At 48.0% G+C, this 21236-nt stretch overlaps 1 protein-coding gene across 1 annotated transcript in view; it reads right to left on the bottom strand.

Annotated features, from left to right (window-relative positions):
• Positions 1-14664, bottom strand: part of LOC147006762 (outer dynein arm-docking complex subunit 2-like) — a 33661-nt gene extending 18997 nt beyond the window's left edge. The window contains exons 1-5 of the mRNA XM_085867945.1: positions 14373-14664; positions 11305-11445; positions 10933-11079; positions 6933-7139; positions 2603-2839 (exon numbers count right to left, since the gene is read on the bottom strand). Coding sequence (XP_085724071.1) covers positions 2603-2839; positions 6933-7139; positions 10933-11079; positions 11305-11445; positions 14373-14414 — 774 coding nt within the window. The 5' untranslated portion in view covers positions 14415-14664. The remainder of the gene's footprint in view (positions 1-2602; positions 2840-6932; positions 7140-10932; positions 11080-11304; positions 11446-14372) is intronic.
• Between the last annotated feature and the right edge of the window lie 6572 nt (positions 14665-21236).

Raw genomic sequence — 21236 nt, forward strand, 5'->3', positions numbered from 1 at the left:
TGGATGATATGGAGTATACTACCTTGGAAGAAGATGCTAAGTTTGATGCTGGAAGAAGATGCAAATCGCTTCCTAACTTCATCCTTCAGGAGGAAAGCTTGCCACGGGGGTTCAGCCCCTGACTGTAGAGATTTGCTCGACCTCCAGATAAGCCGCGAGCTCGGCCCCAATTATTTTTTTACACAATAAAGGTTCTTAAATGAGTCATTAAGCACGAACAGTGTATTTCCCATTGCCTGTCCAATTTATCGAGCCATCAGATTCTCTGTGGACTGCATATTGGGGCCTGATATGTGATTTCTCCCAGCCATGGCTCCAAGTGTGACGCGCGATATTCCCCTCTGACACCCTCACGGCCCAATTGTGACCTTCATTCGATGTATAACTCCATTGGTAACGGTCACTATCGTTGTTTAATACCCGCTGGAGGGAAATTTGAGAAAATTGGACGTGTTTACGTGTGCGAAGTGTATAGGCTTAGAGTTGCTGGTCTGCACATCTACCGGAAGTAAAAAATGATGACAACCAGTTATCCAGTTCCGTCAAGTCGTGTCCGGCTTCTGGGGACATTCATGATCAGACATTCATGATCACACGGCTTGGTTGCATCATTGACCCCGTCCATCAGGGATGTGTAAGCTTTGCCTCTTCCGCTTCTTCCCTCAAACATACCCAGCTTGGTTGATTTCTCCAGACTCTCGTTTGATGCACTGATGATGTGTCCAGCCGAAGTATGACAGTTTCTGGTTTCGAAATCAACACTTCCATTGTGCAGCTGTTTGTTATGCAGTAATTTCTTAAATCACTGATTACTTTGTTCTTGTAGTCCATGGAATTTTTTTTAAAACAAGACTCTCCAACATCACGTTCAAAACTGTCAATTTTCTTCCTTCCTTTCTTTCTTCTTCGCTGTCCAGATAAACACTGTCGTCCAAATAACGGGAACATCGAGCATTTCACCTTCGGAGGACATTCTTCCGTTCGAAATGGGAAGTCGGCAATAATAACAAAAGCATCACAATTGCAACATTATTACAAAATACTGCAATAATAATATTTACAATTTTAATCGTAATAATCGGGATAATATCAGCATTGACGAATCTGAAATTATGTAAATACACAGAACCCCCACCCCCTGCAAAGCCACCCTGACCACTCTGGGTGTTTGTCAGGTCAGGTATGGGAGCATGCGCCGGAGCAGCGCGTCGCTGCATCCAGTTTCCACCGGTACCCCAGGGGCCTCCGTCTGGCCATCCCCCAGGCAGATGCCAGGCCCATCCCCATCTCCTTGAGATGATGGTCAACCTGCTGCAACCACGAGGCATGTGGTCGGCCCACTGGCCTCCTCCACTCATGAGACTCCCTCGCTGAGAGAATCTGGTGAGCAGGATCAGCGTCAGGAAAACGAGCCACATGACCATACAGCCGCAGCTGACGCTCATGGACTATGCAGGTCACAAATCTCATTTGAGTCTCTCTCAGCAACCGCTCATTGGACACAAAGTCCGACCAGCGATAGCCAAGGATTCTTCAAAGAGATCTGGTACCAAAGGAATTAAGTCTCCATCTCAGATCCCTGGTCAGAGTCCAAGACTCACATCCATAGAGCAAGACTGGAAGCTCCAACGACCTGAAGACTCGAACTTTCGTCCTCCCGCACAGGTACCGGCAGCGCCACACTCCATGATCCAGTGAATCCTTGACTCCCCAGGCCCGACCCAGACGTCTGTTGACCTCTGACTCACAGACATGAATATAACTGCTGAGGTGAGTGAATCTCTCTGTGACCTCAACATCCTCACCACAAATAGGTACAGACAAGATAGCAGCAACCAAGATGTCATTGAAAGCCTGGATCTTAGTTTTGACCCAGGAAACCCGTAATCCCAGTGGCTCCGACTCCTCATTGAGCACCTCGAGGGCCCCCAAAAGGATATCTAACTGCATCATCTGCAAAATCATGGTCCGAGATCTTGACATTCCCAAACGATGCACCGCAGCTTGATCTCTCCGACATCCTCCGAGAATCAAGTCCATACAAGTGCTGAAAAGTGTGGGGGCCAGAACACACCCCCTGACGAACTCCAGTAACAACTGGAAATAAGTCAGAGATGGTACCACCACACTTCGCAGCACTCTCAGCACCAGAGTATAGTTCAGACATCAGATAGATCAGTTTTGGTGGCACTCCACGATTTGTCCTTTGTAACTCACATCTCCAACACCGTGGAATCCAAGGATTTTAGGATCATTGGGACCTCCCACGATGACTGAGTATTTTTTGGGTCTCACTCTCTCACTGTTGGCGTCGCCCCCCCACCCCCCGCTCTCTCTCTCTCTCTGGGGTCTGTCCCCCTATAATTCCGCAGGGCGCTCAAGGTCCACCAGCAACCCCCTTCTGATGTCTCTCTCTGTGACTCTCTCTCTGTCTCTCTCTCTCTTTCTCTCTCTCTCTTTCTCTCTCCCTCTCTCTTTCTCTCTCTGTCTCTCTCTCTTTCTCTCTCCCTCTCTCTTTCTCTCTCCTCTCTACCGTGTGACGCCGTGTAGTTAAATATAGGTGTGAGTGTGTGACGCGAGCCACAGATAATATGGTGCTAACCTCAGAAGCACATTCGTCAAGTGTGCCAACCACAGGGGTGAGCAAGGCCTCATATGAAGAACAAAGCAGGTTTGCCATGAGTTTAATGCCACCAGCCTTGAGGATCGCACGTTTGTTGTGCTTGCTGCTGCTGCAGCCCAAGAGTGCGAGTGCTCCACAACGTGCAAACTCCATGTCTCGCTGCTGCTCGGCATTCGGATGAGTTAATCTTGCGGAAGGACAGTCCAACAAAGTGACCTGTCAAATCGAACAGACGACAAGATGTAACAGGGCAATTACAAGCAGGGGAAGGCCATTCAGCCCGTCATGCCTGTGCCACACCAACACCATGTTAAATAAATCCGTCATTCCGTCAAAACGACCACATTTCATTGGGGGATGAGGACGAGTGGGGATGACAATAGTGTGGCAGGCTCAGGGATATCACCATAGTGATTAAAAAATAAATAGAGATGTTTTGGGGGGTGGGGGTAGGGGTGGATGAAGGTGGTTTTCGGGTGAAGAATGTACAACACCGACCACCCACTATCCCTGTCTGATGGTAAGATGTCCGTCTCACAGACACAGATTACACAATCACCCATCCACACTCAAGTTACCTTCAAGTCCTGCCAATATACCTGGACACCTCCATCGCCGATGCTTCTACTTCACGATCAAATCGCAATTAAAATGTTTCCAATGTTTCGTTTTCTTTTAAAAGTTTCAAATTGCAATTCTCATTGAGTCATGAAGAGCATACCGCCTTAAAAGCCAAGCGTCAAGACAGACATAACGCTGTCATGATGTCCGAGACGTAACGCCATCTTACTACTCCGCCAGGACTGAAAGGATGCCCGAGAGAGACATACACTCGTCTCGAAGCTGCCTAGCCTGGGTTCGAATCTCAACCCAGCCATAAAATGTTTTCCCGGTGTTCCATAGGATTCATCAATGTGTGTCCCTTCCCTCGGATGGACGTTAAACGTGCCGAACGCCTGAAAGCATCCGTTGGTGGACTTCACTGATCCCACGGTGTCCTTCATGAAGAGTACACGAGCTATCGCTGGAACCCTGAACCAAATTACAAATTCCTGCTCCAACCAGCAGAGGGCATCCATCACATTAGCTGCACAGTCGTTCCCTCATCCATTGATGCCACCCCACAGCCTTGTGCTGCATCCGAACAAAGAAGACTACACCCGTCATCTTACAAAATCCATGACCCTAACGCCTAGTGTTTGGCATTCAGCGCGTCGCCTCCGGACGTCAGAAGTCAGACATGTGCGTAATTGTGTTCAACTGCCGTCAGCGAAGTCAAGGGACGGATTGAGTGTTGGACATCCCAGCGAAAACAGCGTGACAGGTGGACGGAGAAATTTGGGGACTTTAATGTATAGATAAAGTCCTGTTATGTCTCCTGCAGCCGCTCCACATTGCTGAGTTTAGCTTGGCCCGGAATCAATCTCGTACTCTCTCCATGGCAGCTCTCTCCTTCTTCAGATATGGTGACCAAAACGGCACACAATATACTGGGTGAGGCGTCACTAAATTCCTGCCAAGTGGTACATTTACCTCCTTCGATCTATAATTTATCCCCCTGCGAAAACAACCGAAAACCTTGTTTGCTTTACCGATAGCTGCCTCGCACTGCTCTGTCTGCGTACTCCCCCGTATTTATTACCCCATCCAGATCCTACTCCTGTTTGACACCGCTCCACGATTGCCCCTGGCATCATGTAATCTCTATTTTCATTATTCTAACCCATCCCCAGCACCTTACATTTATTTATGTTCAGTTGCATCTGCCAATCTTTTGCTCGATCTATGCAAATATCAATACTGTTACGTGAAAGGGGTTGGGGTCGGGAGTTCCAGAGATAGATTGTGCGAAGAATTGCTTTGTCATGTGCTCGAGTAGGTTAAATTTACTCATGTGTTCGGGACATGTCAGGATAAGTGGTATGTTTTATGTGTGCTGATGGGGGCAGTGATTGTCATCTGAGAGCAGAATAGGGTACGGTTCTGTCCTGTAAAAGCTGTTGTGCAAGCAAGACAAGGTGAAGGACTTGTGGCACAAAAGGTATGAGAAAGGCACTGGTTCAATGAAATGGACACAAGGCGGTTTGCCCAGATCACTCCAGGCCAGGGTGGCGTCGTAAGCTGTAGGGCCCTGGTTGAGGGCGGAACACTTTTACGAGTGGTCATCCCACATGGCAGGGCAGCCAGGAAGATGGTGCTCACATCGGCAGCGGGTGGCCAATGAGGGGACAAGCTGCATACTGGAAAGGCAGTCACTAAGGGCTTAAAAGATACGTCCACACATGCACAAGTCATTTGGGTTTCTGGTACAGGTGAGAAGACATCTCTTTCTCTCTCTCTCTCTCTCTCTCTCTCTCTCTCTCTCTCTCTCTCTCTCTCTCTCTCTCTCTCTCTCTCTCTCTCTCTCTCTCTCTCTCTCTCTCTCTCTCTTTCTCTCTCTCTCTCTCTCTCTCTCTCTCTCTCTCTCTCTCTCTCTCTCTCTCTCTCTCTCTCTCTCTCTCCTTCCTTGCCCTGGAAGAGAAGGACTGATTACAGAGACGGTGAATGCTATGGCGCCTCATCGTCATCCTCTTGTCTCCAGCCCCGAGCCGCACTCCATCCTGAGCCACGCCACCATACACGATGCAAGTGTCCTGGAGCGGGGACCACTTTGTGCCTGCTCAAGTACTTGCCTGTGTGCCCCTTTGTTGCGAGTTTGAACGAGTCTTTGGGTGCATGGCGCCCCACCATCATGCTGTGCAAGCGGCGCTCAGAGAGGGCGCTGGTTCAGAGAGGTTTGGAGCATCAGGCAATCCTCAAAACCGATGCCGTGCGGAGAACCGTGCTGGAGGGCACCACCGGCTCAAAAAAATTGGCCGCCACAAGCCAGTTGTTCCTCTGGTAACTTTTCTGACACTTCTTGCTTAAAACCCAAAAAGTCTAAAGGATAACGAGGCCACATTTTCACGCTCCGTATTCCCACTGAAAATCAGGATCAAGCGAGCTTTCACCCTTCTGCTCCACTGGAGGTTTCCGTTCTCCCTGAGCTTTCCTTAGGACACCTGTGTTATCGTTTGGCAAGTGTAACGCCCCACTCAAACTCCCTGCCCGGAACTCTCCCTGGAGGGGGTCGCCAGAGTCGCATGCTGGTGGGCGTGCATAGCGCACATACATAGCGTGCGGAGGTGCGCCGCGCAGGCCGACCCATGCGCTTTGCACCAGAAACCCCAGACCCACCACAACCACACCAGGTCATGGTGAATGAATGTGAAATCGATGATGATGTATTCACATCCAAACGTGCACGTTAATTGAGTCGGAGGGAGGAAAGGAGACGGGGGTACCGTACAGCAATAATTTAGGTCAATTTTTGTCTGAAGGGTGGAGGTGAAGCACCTGAGTGATATGGTCATCGGGCTGTCATCTCGAATTTCGACGATTCCGACCGTGCCCGTTGCTTCGCTGCCGTGTTTAATCAACACGTTACGTATCCATCTGTGAGTTTCAATGAGGATGCTACGTGAAGTGAAATGTGAAGGATATTTTATATGATGTAGATGGTGTTGTTGTTGTTGCTGTCGTGGCTGTGGTTGTTGTTTCTGGACTCCTTACGTGTACTATTATATATATTGTTGTGGTTTTTGAAATGTACCCCAAGGGAAGAGCATACATGGACACAAAGTAGACCTGAGGATTAGTTATTTCCTTCGTTTGTGTGTGGACAGTCCTTGGCCCCTTGTCGAAGAGTTTTTCGGGTGGCATGTGTTGAGGTTAGTTGGTCATTTCCTGGTGTGATGTCTTCCCTCCCCTCCACCCCCTGCTTGTTTCAATCTTACTGTCAATACCCCATCGGTCTGTTAAAACCGTCTGCTACTTTCAATCTTTCCTCCTTTACCCCCTTCGGCCCGTTTCCTTCCCCTTATCCTCCTTTCAACAATCTCCCAAATAACCACCTTCAACTACCCCCCCCCCCTCAACCTCAAGATTCAACCGTGTCCACCCTGATCAGCATTACACGATACAGTGTATCATTTTTGTGTGCTCCTTTTGTGCCCGTTACACTTTATTCATGAGGGTTCCTGCTGTCGTACCGTTGGAACCGATACATGCCCTGCTTCTTCTTCCATTCTGGAAAGACACTTAAAAAAAGGTCATGTTTTATGATTTGACGACAGCAGGAACCCTATAGAAGACAGTCACACACACACACACACACACACACACACACACACACACACACACACACGCACACACACACACACACGCACACACACACACACACACACACACACACACACACACACACACGGACGGACGCCCACTGGCTTACGAGCTTCTTGATCGTTTCAAACTGCACAGATCGCCTGGCTCGGTGGGACACCATGACACTCGCCATGGTCTCTGCCGCCAAACTCTGCAGGTCTTTCAGCGATGAGTCGAGGATGCGCGCAAACGACTTGATACCACCCTGGTCGGTGATAGCCCACTGCACCTGACTGTTTCTCCCGATCTCCTTCAGTACCTTCAGAGACGCCATCTGTGAACGATAGGAAAATGCTTTACACACAAATCAGCAGACAAATCACTCTGTCTATCTGACAGAACGTCGGCCTATGATCGAGGAACCACTGCAATTTAATTGAATGTGATATTTTGAACATTGTGGAACACGAATCGGAACAGCAATCGGTGCATGAACCTGAAGTTCAGCGGTACTTTGGCTCTGAATTTGGCAAATTTGTCCGGAATCTCGGTCCGAGCGGACGTGCACAGAGCGGACGAAGGTAATCGTTCTTGTCTGGCAGTCAAACAACATTGAAAACCATTCCAAAGAGTAAACATACTGGTTTGGTCATGTCACAAAGGCCACAAACGACAGGCACCGCACGGATCATTAATTTAACGTGTTGAATAAGGTGGTGTAAAAGACGCTGCGTCAACGGCTGTTAACTTCCTGAAAAAAAAAAATTCCCCTGAAATCGTTCGAAACTTTTATTGGTGAAACTGGTAGGCGACAAATAACTTTCAAGGGGCAGGTTAAAGGTCCCCTGACATGCAAAGCTTTCTGGTTATTTATATATTCACTTGACCTTCCGGGTGAAGAAATCACCCATGTTTTTTTATTTAATCAAAAATGGGATAAATAGAGCAATATTTCGATCATTTCTGGTGCTTTTCACAACTTGCTATTCCCCGCCCCTAAAAAAGTTGACTTCAGCGAATCGCAACGTTCACGTCATCTGCAGAAACTCGCACAGAGTGGATTGACTCGAGATCTCTAGAGTCGAGAGCATTGGTCCCCAACCTGCGGCCCGCGGAGCCTTATACTGCGGCCCGCGAGGACTTTCCAATCAAAATACATTTCCATGCAGCAATTTTAAAGGGGTTCACACAATGCCACTGCCGGCCGGCGCCGTGACCTGAAAAGCCTTACACAATTCCGCTGCCGGCCACTGCCGCTTACCGCCGGGAGGAATCAAATCAATTTGCATCAATAAAACTCAATAAAATGAATCAATTTTTTTCTGGCTCCCAACATCCTTGGGAGTAGTGAATGTGGCCCATGGGATCAAAAGGTTGGGGACCACTGGTCTGAAGTCTAGAGCAGCGTTTCTCAACCTTTTTACCCTTGTGGAACCCTTGAAATAGTTTTCATGTCTCAGGGAACCCCTGCATAAAAATGATTATATACCATTATTAATATCTGGCTCTTTTATATTTTTATCATAGTTCACGTGGTAAATATAATTTATTTTTTTCAGATACCTGGTTTAAGGAAAAAGTGACCCCCTTTTTGTCAAATTTATTGGCAATGAAAAAAAAACATACTGCTCGTTTATGAGACCTCACACCGAGGTTTTAATTCACAATTTTTTTTTTTTTAAAGCAGAAATGAACGAAGCGATTGAGTCGACCAATCGAATGTGGAAACGCACAGAAAGCCAATAGAATCACGAAGACCACCAACCCGAGTAATTAACGTGCAGCCTTTGTTGTTCTGGAGATGACGTCATGTGGGTTACGCCCCTGTCAGGAGAATTTTTAGGGGCGTTCCCAAAGAGGTTTGTTTTTTTAATTTTACATTTTACAGAATGAGTATTGTGAAAAAACATTGTCAGATCTGAAATCACGATGAAAAACTCCGATAGGACATATATATATATATATATATATATATATATATATATATATATATATATATATATATATATATATATATATATATATATATATTGTTGTGGTTACCAAATTCGCAAACCACCATTCAGGTCCCTTAGGTGAGATATCTCGGTAAGTACATGTGTAGTTAGGCCCAAACCCGTTGTCTAGTGGGAATACATGTCATTTATGCGTGCTGCGACTCTTCAGGATAGCCGTTTTTCTTTTACTATCTTTAATTTGGACCAACCGCCATTGTTACCACCACCAGTCACAACATCAACCACCAACCACAACGCCGCTTCACCACAACCGCCACGACCTTCACGTCACACCTCGCAACCGTCGCATCGCCACCGTTCTTGCGCCGCTTGTGGGTACCGGTGTTGGACTCGTGCAGGGCGCGCGCCGAACAGCGTGTACAAAATCACGGATTTTGTGCTTCAAAAACGGATCAAAAACGACACACGCCCACTTTTTGCCGTCCAATCGGTGAGCGAGGGGTGAATTGGCCCCGCCCCCAGGGCGTTGGAGGGCGATCGATATATGCAAATTTATGGATCAAAAAGCATTCACGCCCACTTTTTCTCGGGCCAATGGGGAGCGAGGTGAAAGGTCGAAGGGAGGGGGTCAAAGATGAGAGGGCGAAGCCACGGGGCTGATATAAGCGACCGTGTTCGTCAGTCAAAAAACAGAGAGTTAAGACTTCGCGGGCGGTGGAGTTGGCAAGAAGGAGCTGGTCGTCGTCGTGTGCGTTGGAGTCGGAGCGGAGGGGACGAAGCTGTGGAGAGGCGGCGAGGGCAGACGAGGGGGTGCTCGCGTCGTGCAGGGAGCTGCACCCCAGGGAGGCCGACAGCGCGACCTGGCCGAGGTGGAGACGCTCGTCGCGGGACTCGAGGCAGAGTGGAAATCCTCTATACCCCGAGCATCAGCAACCCCTCCTGTTTCCCCCCCGCGCTGAGATAGTGCGACCAAGGGGGCCCCTTTCCCACCCCCTACCAGACACTGCCCGCGAGTCCCGCGGAGTTGAGGCACCATCGCCGCTCCGCGTCTCATCACCAGACGGGTAGGCCCGACCCGGTCTCGGCCTCAGGCCCGCCTCATCTTTGAGGGTGTTCTTTTTTTCTTGGTTTTGGGTATGTGTTGTCGGCGCCGTCTGTGAAGTAAAATTGTATAAGTGTTGCCGTGTGCTCGCGTAATCGGTATTAGATCTGCATTGTCGCATTTGCTTTTTGTGTAAATTGCATTGTGTTTTTCTTTTCTGTGTGCTTTTGGTGGAATTGAATATGTGTGCTTTCCGTTCATCGCGAATAAATGTGCTTTGTGTTGAACTGTTTCCCGCTTCGCTTCGTCATTTCCTTCATTGAATCCTCATCTTGCTTCACGTAAAGGGTTGGTAGTGGGCTGAATACGCCCGATAATTAATCGAACCGTCGAGGTCGACGAATAACACCGCTCGGTTATCCCGATAGTACGGAACGGGTCGCTTAAGTGGCCCGTGTCCGAAGTCGACCTGCGGCGAGGTGCGATCGCCCGGTCTACCCTCCGCGTGGGTACTTAGGTAGGTCGAATTTGGCGAGCAACCCTATCCCACGCGGGGGCTGATTGGCTCGATCGCGGTGAGACCGAAAGGTCCACCCGTGACTGGTTCCCGGCGTTAGTCCGAGAGGGTCACGACTGGATTGTCCGTCCGGTGGGCGACGTGCCGCGATTCGAGTTACGTGGCCGTCAGCACGCCGGCGCAACAATATATATATATATATATATATATATATATATATATATATATATATATATATATATATATATATATATATATATATATATATATATGAAATTTCAGTACTTTTGCATGTCGGGGACCTTTAAGTCATAACTGGGAAGTGGGATGAAGCCATGGCCACAGCCATGTGATAGCATGGGACTCTGAACTAAACTTGAAAATCCTCGAACGGGCCCTCGGTGGAGCGCACGCCCTCTGTCGCGGAGGCAACTTAACCTTTTCAAGGTAGGTCATCATAAACACCATACGGCACATAGTGCAGAGCTTTCCGGTATCGTCATTGAGCGTTATTTCAATTTTCTTTCTGCAACCTGCTCTGAGCATTGGCCGAGCTTCACTGCTGAACTCTGACCCGAAATGTCACGTGATGAGCTCGTGGTAACCTCACTTGGCAACGTGTTGCATCGACATCAAGCAGGTTCAGAAGGATCGAAACACCTCCCATGTCCATCACGGCGAGCCGGTTGGCTTCGTCGGCCAGGTCGCAGGTCACAATGGCACACAAGGCGAGCACGGTGGTGGTCTTGTCCCCTCGCTGGTGATTACACAGACACAAGAGGGTAATGATTAGCAACATCTTATCGCGCACACCACCATCTCTTGGAGGACACGTGAAGGAGGGGTGACATCATGTCAATCAAACGTCAGGTGCAGGGAGTGAAACGAAAACGGGTCACGTGTCCTCTTTTTCGAAACGGGTCACGTGCTCCAATCCCATGGTGATCTCACCACTGTTGTGAGAGAGGGAGACGTGTGATACCTTGACGCAGTGCATGAGTCGGCTGATCTTGAAGTACTCCGCAGAGTCCGTCGACTTGGTTCCGTACGTCCAATGTGTTTGCTGATCCTGTTCATCATCACTGGAACTGCTGTCCAAATCGGTCTCGTCGGCATTGAACTTCTGGAAATAAATAATAAAAATATAATCACTCTGCACCAGCCAAGTTGTTGTGCACCACATACACGGATTACCCAAAGAATCGGGACAGCGCAACAGGCTTGAAATTAACGCTCCCGTCCCGCAGGTGCATTTCCTTGTGACTGTGATCCGTCACATTGTTGTAACTATCAGGTGTATGTGACTGTGATTGCTTGTGCATCTCTGTGACATTGTTCACAACACTGCACTCTTGGCTTTGTCTGTTTGGTTTTTGGGGATTATACAGGGGTCAAAGGTTAAAATCGCTTTCAACCGATCCAGACAAGACCTGGTACAACCACACCTAACCACAGCACCGACAGTCCTTCTTAACTTGGTAAAGGTTGATGTGTTCACCTGTTGGTGAAAATGCATGTCGACGTGTCCTGGAAGCCTTTTTGCAAACGAGGTCATGTTGACCTATTAATGGCCTGATCTGATCTTTAACCTACTTACGCTAGTTACCACAAGCACGAAGTGTCTGTCTGTTCAGACGTCAGTTTATGATTGAGAAACTAATTAATTTCAATTGAAGGTGACATTTGGAACACAAATTGGAAAACAAACCTGCAGTCCCTTGGAGGTGATCCCAATCCCACCACCCTAACCATGCGAGGATCCCAATCCCACCACCCTAACCATGCTAGGATCCCAATCCCACCACCCTAACCATGCTAGGATCCCAATCCCACCACCCTAACCATGCTATGATCCCAATCCCACCACCCTAACCATGCTAGGATCCCAATCCCACCACCCTAACCATGCTAGGATCCCAATCCCACCAATCTAACCATGCTATGATCCCAACCCCACCACCCTAACCATGCTAGGATGCCAAGCCCACCACCCTAACCATGCTATGATCATAATTCCACCACCCTAACCATGCTAGGATCCCAATTCCACCACCCTAACCATGCTATGATCCCAATCACACCACCCTAACCATGCTAGAATCCAAATCCCACCACCCTAACCATGCTATGAGCATAATTCCACCACCCTAACCATGCTAGGATCCCAATCCCACCACCCAAACCATGCTAGGATCCCAATCCCACCACCATAACCATGCTAGGATCCCAATCCCACCACCCTAACCATGCTGGGATCACAACCCCATCACCCTAACCATGCTAGGATCCCAATCCCACCAATCTAACCATGCTATGATCCCAATCCCACCACCCTAACCATGCTAGGATCCCAATCCCACCACCCCAACCATGCTATGATCCCAATCCCACCACCCTAACCATGCGAGGATCCCAACCCCACCACCCTAACCATGCTAGGATGCCAAGCCCACCACCCTAACCATGCTATGATCATAATTCCACCACCCTAACCATGCTAGGATCCCAATTCCACCACCCTAACCATGCTATGATCCCAATCACACCACCCTAACCATGCTAGAATCCAAATCCCACCACCCTAACCATGCTATGAGCATAATTCCACCACCCTAACCATGCTAGGATCCCAATCCCACCACCCAAACCATGCTAGGATCCCAATCCCACCACCATAACCATGCTAGGATCCCAATCCCACCACCCTAACCATGCTGGGATCACAACCCCATCACCCTAACCATGCTAGGATCCCAATCCCACCAATCTAACCATGCTATGATCCCAATCCCACCACCCTAACCATGCTAGGATCCCAATCCCACCACCCTAACCATGCTAGGATCCCAATCCCACCACCCCAACCATGCTATGATCCCAATCCCACCACCCTAACCATGCGAGGATCCCAACCCCACCACCCTAACCATGCTAGGATGCCAAGCCCACCACCCTAACCATGCTATGATCATAATTCCACCACCCTAACCATGCTAGGATCCCAATTCCACCACCCTAACCATGCTATGATCCCAATCCCACCACCCTAACCATGCTAGAATCCAAATCCCACCACCCTAACCATGCTATGAGCATAATTCCACCACCCTAACCATGCTAGGATCCCAATCCCACCACCCAAACCATGCTAGGATCCCAATCCCACCACCATAACCATGCTAGGATCCCAATCCCACCACCCTAACCATGCTGGGATCCCAACCCCACCACCCTAACCATGCTGGGATCACAACCCCATCACCCTAACCATGCTGGGATCGCAACCCCACCACCCTAACCATGCTGGGATCCCAACCCCACCACCCTAACCTTGCTGGGATCCTAACCCCACCACCCTAACCATGCTATTCCTCTTTTTTCCCACCTTTGGAATATACTCCCTCACTCTCTTCAATCCCTTTCTTCCCTCCAGGCCTTCAAAACAGTTGTTCACCACCACCTCTTATCATCCCCATCCAAATCCTCCATCTTTTCCACCCCCGATAATCCACCCCAAACCAAACTCCTTCAAATTCCCTGTTTTCCTTCCTGAAAGTCCCTGTAATGTCCATATTGTACACCTCGTGTTCCCCGCCCCATCCCTCTCCCTTCCGCAGACCTCCTAATGTCTCTGTTCCCCACTGTTTTGTCCTTCCCTCTCCCGCCCCTCTTATCTCATGCCCCCCTTGCTGTGCGTTGTGTTCGCTCTCATATGAGCCTCGACAAGGTAAACAAAAAAAAAGGTGACAGGATGCTTTGCGATGCACCCCCGCCCCTGCCAGCACTGCGGCCTATCGTCATTGTGACGTCACACCAGGATCAGACAGGGCTGAACTGTGAACCCAGAACGGAAATTGAACACTTTCCAGGTTCGTATTTAAAAGGTGTCGGATCGTTTGGTTCCCTTCACGCACCACCACCACCTGGTGAGGGTGCTGAGTGGTGCCGTCGGTGGATTTTCAAACTAAATGGTGAGAAATCCGGCTCCATTTTTTCCGAACCGCTCCATGAACTGTTTAATAATGAAACGGATTCTGTGGTAAAACTCACGCTCATCACTGGAACCTCTGGGAACGGCTGCCTCGTTGCCATGGTAACCGGTGACGCGGCGTCGACCTGTGAGCGAGTCACGTGACCGCCGTGAAGGCGCCTGGAAGGACCCGCGGTGATTTGATCCGATCCGATCGCGGAAGCAAAATATTTCAAGGAAAACGACAAAAAGGGCGAGAGAAGCGGTGTGGGGGTTTATTACGTATGCAGAAAGAAAAGAGAGATGACCGACCACCCTCCCTGAACGCTCCGGTTCAAACGGAAGAACAACACCTGTCCTTCCCACGCCACCTGGACAAAGTACACCTGTTCACTGACACAGATCGACACTACCCTTCACCAATCAACATTCTCTACCTGTTCACTGACACAGATCGACACTACCCTTCACCAATCAACATTCTCTACCTGTTCACTGACACAGATCGACACTACCCTTCACTAATCAACATTCTCTACCTGTTCACTGACACAGATCGACACTACCCTTCACCAATCAACATTCTCTACCTGTTCACTGATACAGATCGACACTACCCTTCACCAATCAACATTCTCTACCTGTTCACTGACACAGATCGACACTACCCTTCACTAATCAACATTCTCTACCTGTTCACTGACACAGATCGACACTACCCTTCACCAATCAACATTCTCTACCTGTTCACTGACACAGATCGACACTACCCTTCACTAATCAACATTCTCTACCTGTTCACTGACACAGATCGACACTACCCTTCACCAATCAACATTCTCTACCTGTTCACTGACACAGATCGACACTACCCTTCACCAATCAACATTCTCTACCTGTTCACTGACACAGATCGACACTACCCTTCACTAATCAACATTCTCTACCTGTTCACTGACACAGATCGACACTACCCTTCACTAATCAACATTCTCTACCTGTTCACTGACACAGATTGACACTACCCTTCACTAATCAACATTCTCTACCTGTTCACTGATACAGATCGACACTACCCTTCACCAATCAACATTCTCTACCTGTTCACTGACACAGATCGACACTACCCTTCACCAATCAACATTCTCTACCTGTTCACTGACACAGATCGACACTACCCTTCACTAATCAACATTCTCTACCTGTTCACTGACACAGATCGACACTACCCTTCACCAATCAACATTCTCTACCTGTTCACTGATACAGATCGACACTACCCTTCACCAATCAACATTCTCTACCTGTTCACTGACACAGATCGACACTACCCTTCACCAATCAACATTCTCTACCTGTTCACTGACACAGATCGACACTACCCTTCACTAATCAACATTCTCTACCTGTTCACTGACACAGATTGACACTACCCTTCACTAATCAACATTCTCTACCTGTTCACTGACACAGATTGACACTACCCTTCACTAATCAACATTCTCTACCTGTTCACTGATACAGATTGACACTACCCTTCACCAATCAACATTCTCTACCTGTTCACTGACACAGATCGACACTACCCTTCACTAATCAACATTCTCTACCTGTTCACTGACACAGATCGACACTACCCTTCACCAATCAACATTCTCTACCTGTTCACTGATACAGATCGACACTACCCTTCACCAATCAACATTCTCTACCTGTTCACTGACACAGATCGACACTACCCTTCACTAATCAACATTCTCTACCTGTTCACTGACACAGATCGACACTACCCTTCACTAATCAACATTCTCTACCTGTTCACTGACACAGATCGACACTACCCTTCACTAATCAACATTCTCTACCTGTTCACTGACACAGATCGACACTACCCTTCACTAATCAACATTCTCTACCTGTTCACTGACACAGATCGACACTACCCTTCACCAATCAACATTCTCTACCTGTTCACTGATACAGATCGACACTACCCTTCACTAATCAACATTCTCTACCTGTTCACTGACACAGATCGACACTACCCTTCACTAATCAACATTCTCTACCTGTTCACTGACACAGATCGACACTACCCTTCACTAATCAACATTCTCTACCTGTTCACTGATACAGATTGACACTACCCTTCACTAATCAACATTCTCTACCTGTTCACTGACACAGATCGACACTACCCTTCACTAATCAACATTCTCTACCTGTTCACTGACACAGATCGACACTACCCTTCACTAATCAACATTCTCTACCTGTTCACTGACACAGATCGACACTACCCTTCACTAATCAACATTCTCTACCTGTTCACTGACACAGATCGACACTACCCTTCACCAATCAACATTCTCTACCTGTTCACTGACACAGATCGACACTACCCTTCACTAATCAACATTCTCTACCTGTTCACTGACACAGATCGACACTACCCTTCACCAATCAACATTCTCTACCTGTTCACTGACACAGATCGACACTACCCTTCACTAATCAACATTCTCTACCTGTTCACTGACACAGATCGACACTACCCTTCACCAATCAACATTCTCTACCTGTTCACTGACACAGATCGACACTACCCTTCACCAATCAACATTCTCTACCTGTTCACTGACACAGATCGACACTACCCTTCACTAATCAACATTCTCTACCTGTTCACTGATACAGATCGACACTACCCTTCACCAATCAACATTCTCTACCTGTTCACTGACACAGATCGACACTACCCTTCACCAATCAACATTCTCTACCTGTTCACTGACACAGATCGACACTACCCTTCACCAATCAACATTCTCTACCTGTTCACTGACACAGATCGACACTACCCTTCACTAATCAACATTCTCTACCTGTTCACTGACACAGATCGACACTACCCTTCACCAATCAACATTCTCTGAGATTAACATGGATTCCAAATTAAAATTGTGAAGAGAAATAAAACGGTCAATCCACCACAAACAACGTTATTCTCTCATTCAATTGTTGTGAATTCTCCTGAAACCTTCCCCCAAGAAGGCTGAGTCTTTGGACCTCTCACTCTCTCACCGCAGGCAGGTCGGTGGTCTTTCTGTCTTCTACCGTCCCCTCTCCGGTCTCTCCCCCCCTGCTCTCTCTGCGATTTGTCCCTCCCATATTTCCACAGGGTGCTGAAGGTCCGCAAACAACCCCCTTTTGGTAAAACTACCAAAATCACGAATCACTGCTCACCTTCACTCTTTCATTCCTCTTTTTCCCACCTTTGGAATAAACTCCCTCACTCTATTCAATCCCACTCTTCCCTCCAGGCCTTCGAAACAGCTGTTCACCTCAACCTCTTATCATCCCCCATCCAAATCCTCAATCTTTTTTTCCCCCATTAATCCACCCCAAACCCACTTCCTTCAAATTCCCTGTTTTCCTTCTTGAAAGTCCCTGTAATGTCCATCTTGTATTCCCCGGGTTCCCTGCCCCCATCGCTCTCCCTTCCACAGATCTCCTAATGTGTCTGTTCCCCACTTTTTTGTCCGTCCCACTCCCGCCCCTCTTGTCTCATGCCCCCCTTGCTGTGCGTTGTGTGTTCGCTCTCATACGAGCCTCGACAAGGTATTCAAAAAAAAAGAATAATCGATCTTGTGATGAACCTCCAAATAACACAATAGCTGAGAACAATGGAGAACACCTGGGAATGATGGACCACACCTGAGAACGTGGTCCAAGATGGCTGACTGGCGGCCATTTGAGTTGTAAAAAAAACACAGGTGTTGAACACTTCCTCAACATTTTCTCGGACATGCATTAACCGATGTTGTTCTAACTTTGCACACACATAATTATTAATGATGGCACGTCGTTTTTTTCGACATCAGATCCATGATGGCCGACTGGTGGCCATTTTGTTACATGAATGTGTCCCAACTGGCGGCCATTTTGTGACATGAATGTGTCCCCACTGGCTGTCATTTTGTTGCATGAATCTGCCCCCACTGGCGGCCATTTTGTAACATGAATGTGTCCCCACTGGTGGCCATTTTGTTGAATAAATGTATCCCCACTGGTGGCCATTTTGTTACATGAATGTGTCCCCACTGGCGGCCATTTTGTTACATGAATGTGTCCCCACTGGCGGCCATTTTGTTACATGAATGTGTCCCCACTGGCGGCCATTTTGTTACATGAATGTGTCCCCACTGGCGGCCATTTTGTTACATGAATGTGTCCCCACTGGCGGCCATTTTGTTACATGAATGTGTCCCCACTGGCGGCCATTTTGTTACATGAATGTGTCCCCACTGGCGGCCATTTTGTTACATGAATGTGTCCCCACTGGCGGCCATTTTGTTACATGAATGTGTCCCCACTGGCGGCCATTTTGTTACATGAATGTGTCCCCACTGGCGGCCATTTTGTTACATGAATGTGTCCCCAGCCATTTCTCAGACATGCACGGTCCGATTTTGCTCAAACTTGGCACAAGCACAGCACGTTATGACATACACGTACCCTTCACTTTATTTTGTGATCAGATCAAAGATGGTCGACTAACAGCTTGGGGGCTTCCTTTGGGCTCGGGATCCAGACATTGTTCATTTTAAAGTTCGATGACCAGTCTGAGAACAAGTGGGACAATCTTACAAATACTGCAAGGAACCCACTCTTAATCCGACCCTCTTACAAGCCCGAGTTACTGTGCTTCTCTCCTCTTTTCTTGTATGTCCATTCAAATATTGATGTACGGACTTTTCTTTGCAAGTTCCAGGCTCATGGAAGAGATGACAACAGCAAAAGAGAAGAGAGATGAGTGGAAGGAACACGGTAACCTGCAAGTAAGAGAGTTGGGTTCGGCAGGGTTAAGGGGGTAAAAGATTAAGGGTAGGGATGATGGATGATATGAGATTGGAGTGAACCGCCTGCTTGAAACCCTGGAGGGAATGGTGGGATTACACCGCATTAGGAAGGCGGTTCCATCAACGGGAGAGAAGAGGAACAAAGGAAAGGAGGTGTGCAGGAAGCCTAGATTGAAGGAGTTCAATCAGGAGGGCAAAGCGGAGTTACAATGGCCGCACCATGCCTGTTGTGCCCAACCGTGGTCCCACCTGCTCCAATGTCAATGCGTTGCCTTTTCATCTCCGTCACCTCGCTCGTCCACGAACGGCGATCTTGCAAAACACAAAAATTAATAAATAAGTCGGTAGGCTTTTGGAGTGAGTAAAACCAAACAGTTCACTCCTCATCTCCTCCAATAATAACAGAGAACACCAAGATCTCGAGACAAAGGAAAATAAGTGGAACTTTTCATTGAGAAAGAAATATCAGCATTTAATAATTCAAGGTCGTACAAAGGTCAACTAGGTTTTCCTCGTCATGCAAAAGGTCAAGGAGATCATCGGTGGCCAGGGACAGTGAGGAGGCGATCTCGCACATGAGTTGTCCTCACTACTCTGTTCCACAGATCTAATCTCACCACTCTGTTCCACAGGTCTCGTCTCACCACTCTGTTCCACAGATCTAATCTCACCACTCTGTTCCACAGATCTAATCTCACCACTCTGTTCCACAGATCTAATCTCACCACTCTGTTCCACAGGTCCAATCTCACCACTCTGTTCCACAGATCTCGTCTCAACACTCTGTTCCACAGATCTAATCTCACCACTCTGTTCCACAGATCTAATCTCACCTCTCTGTTCCACAGGTCCAATCTCACCTCTCTGTTCCACAGATCTAATCTCACCACTCTGTTCCACAGGTCTAATCTCACCACTCTGTTCCACAGGTCTAATCTCACCACTCTGTTCCACAGGAAATCTCATCACTCTGTTCCAAAGATCTCATCTCACCACTCTGTTCCACAGGACTAATCGCATCACTCTGTTCCACAGATCTAATCTCACCACTCTGTTCCACAGGTCTAATCTCACCACTCTGTTCCACAGGTCTCGTCTCACCACTCTGTTCCACAGATCTAATCTCACCTCTCTGTTCCACAGGTCCAATCTCACCTCTCTGTTCCACAGATCTAATCTCACCACTCTGTTCCACAGGTCTCGTCTCACCACTCTGTTCCACAGATCTAATCTCACCACTCTGTTCCACAGGTCTCATCTCACCACTCTGTTCCACAGATCTAATCTCACTACTCTGTTTCACAGGTCTCGTCTCACCACTCTGTTCCACAGATCTAATCTCACCTCTCTGTTCCACAGGTCCAATCTCACCTCTCTGTTCCATACGTCCAATCTCACCTCTCTGTTCCACAGATCTAATCTCACCACTCTGTTCCACAGGTCTAATCTCACCACTCTATTCCACAGGTCTAATCTCACCACTCTGTTCCACAGATCTAATCTCACCACTCTGTTCCACAGGACTAATCTCATCACTCTGTTCCACAGATCTAATCTCACCACTCTGTTCCACAGGTCTAATCTCACCACTCTGTTCCACAGATCTAATCTCACCACTCTGTTCCACAGGTCTAATCTCACCACTCTGTTCCACAGATGTAATCTCACCACCCTGTTCCACAGGACTAATCTCATCACTCTGTTCCACAGGTCTAATCTCACCACTCTGTTCCACAGATCTAATCTCACCACTCTGTTCCACAGGTCTAATCTCACCACTCTGTTCCACAGATCTAATCTCACCACTCTGTTCCACAAGTCTAATCTCACCACTGTTCCACAGGTCGAATCTCACCACTCTGTTCCACAGATCTAATCTCACCACTCTGTTCCACAGGACTAATCTCATCACTCTGTTCCACAGATCTAATCTCACCACTCTGTTCCACAGGTCTAATCTCACCACTCTGTTCCACAGGTCTAATCTCACCACTCTGTTCCACAGATCTAATCTCACCACTCTGTTCCACAGGACTAATCTCATCACTCTGTTCCACAGATCTAATCTCACCACTCTGTTCC

The sequence above is a fragment of the Eptatretus burgeri genome, unplaced genomic scaffold, assembly GCF_056783735.1.
Source record: "Eptatretus burgeri isolate ZD-2024b unplaced genomic scaffold, Ebu_testis_v1 Ebu_testis_scaffold_3154, whole genome shotgun sequence".
NCBI lineage: Eukaryota > Metazoa > Chordata > Myxini > Myxiniformes > Myxinidae > Eptatretus > Eptatretus burgeri.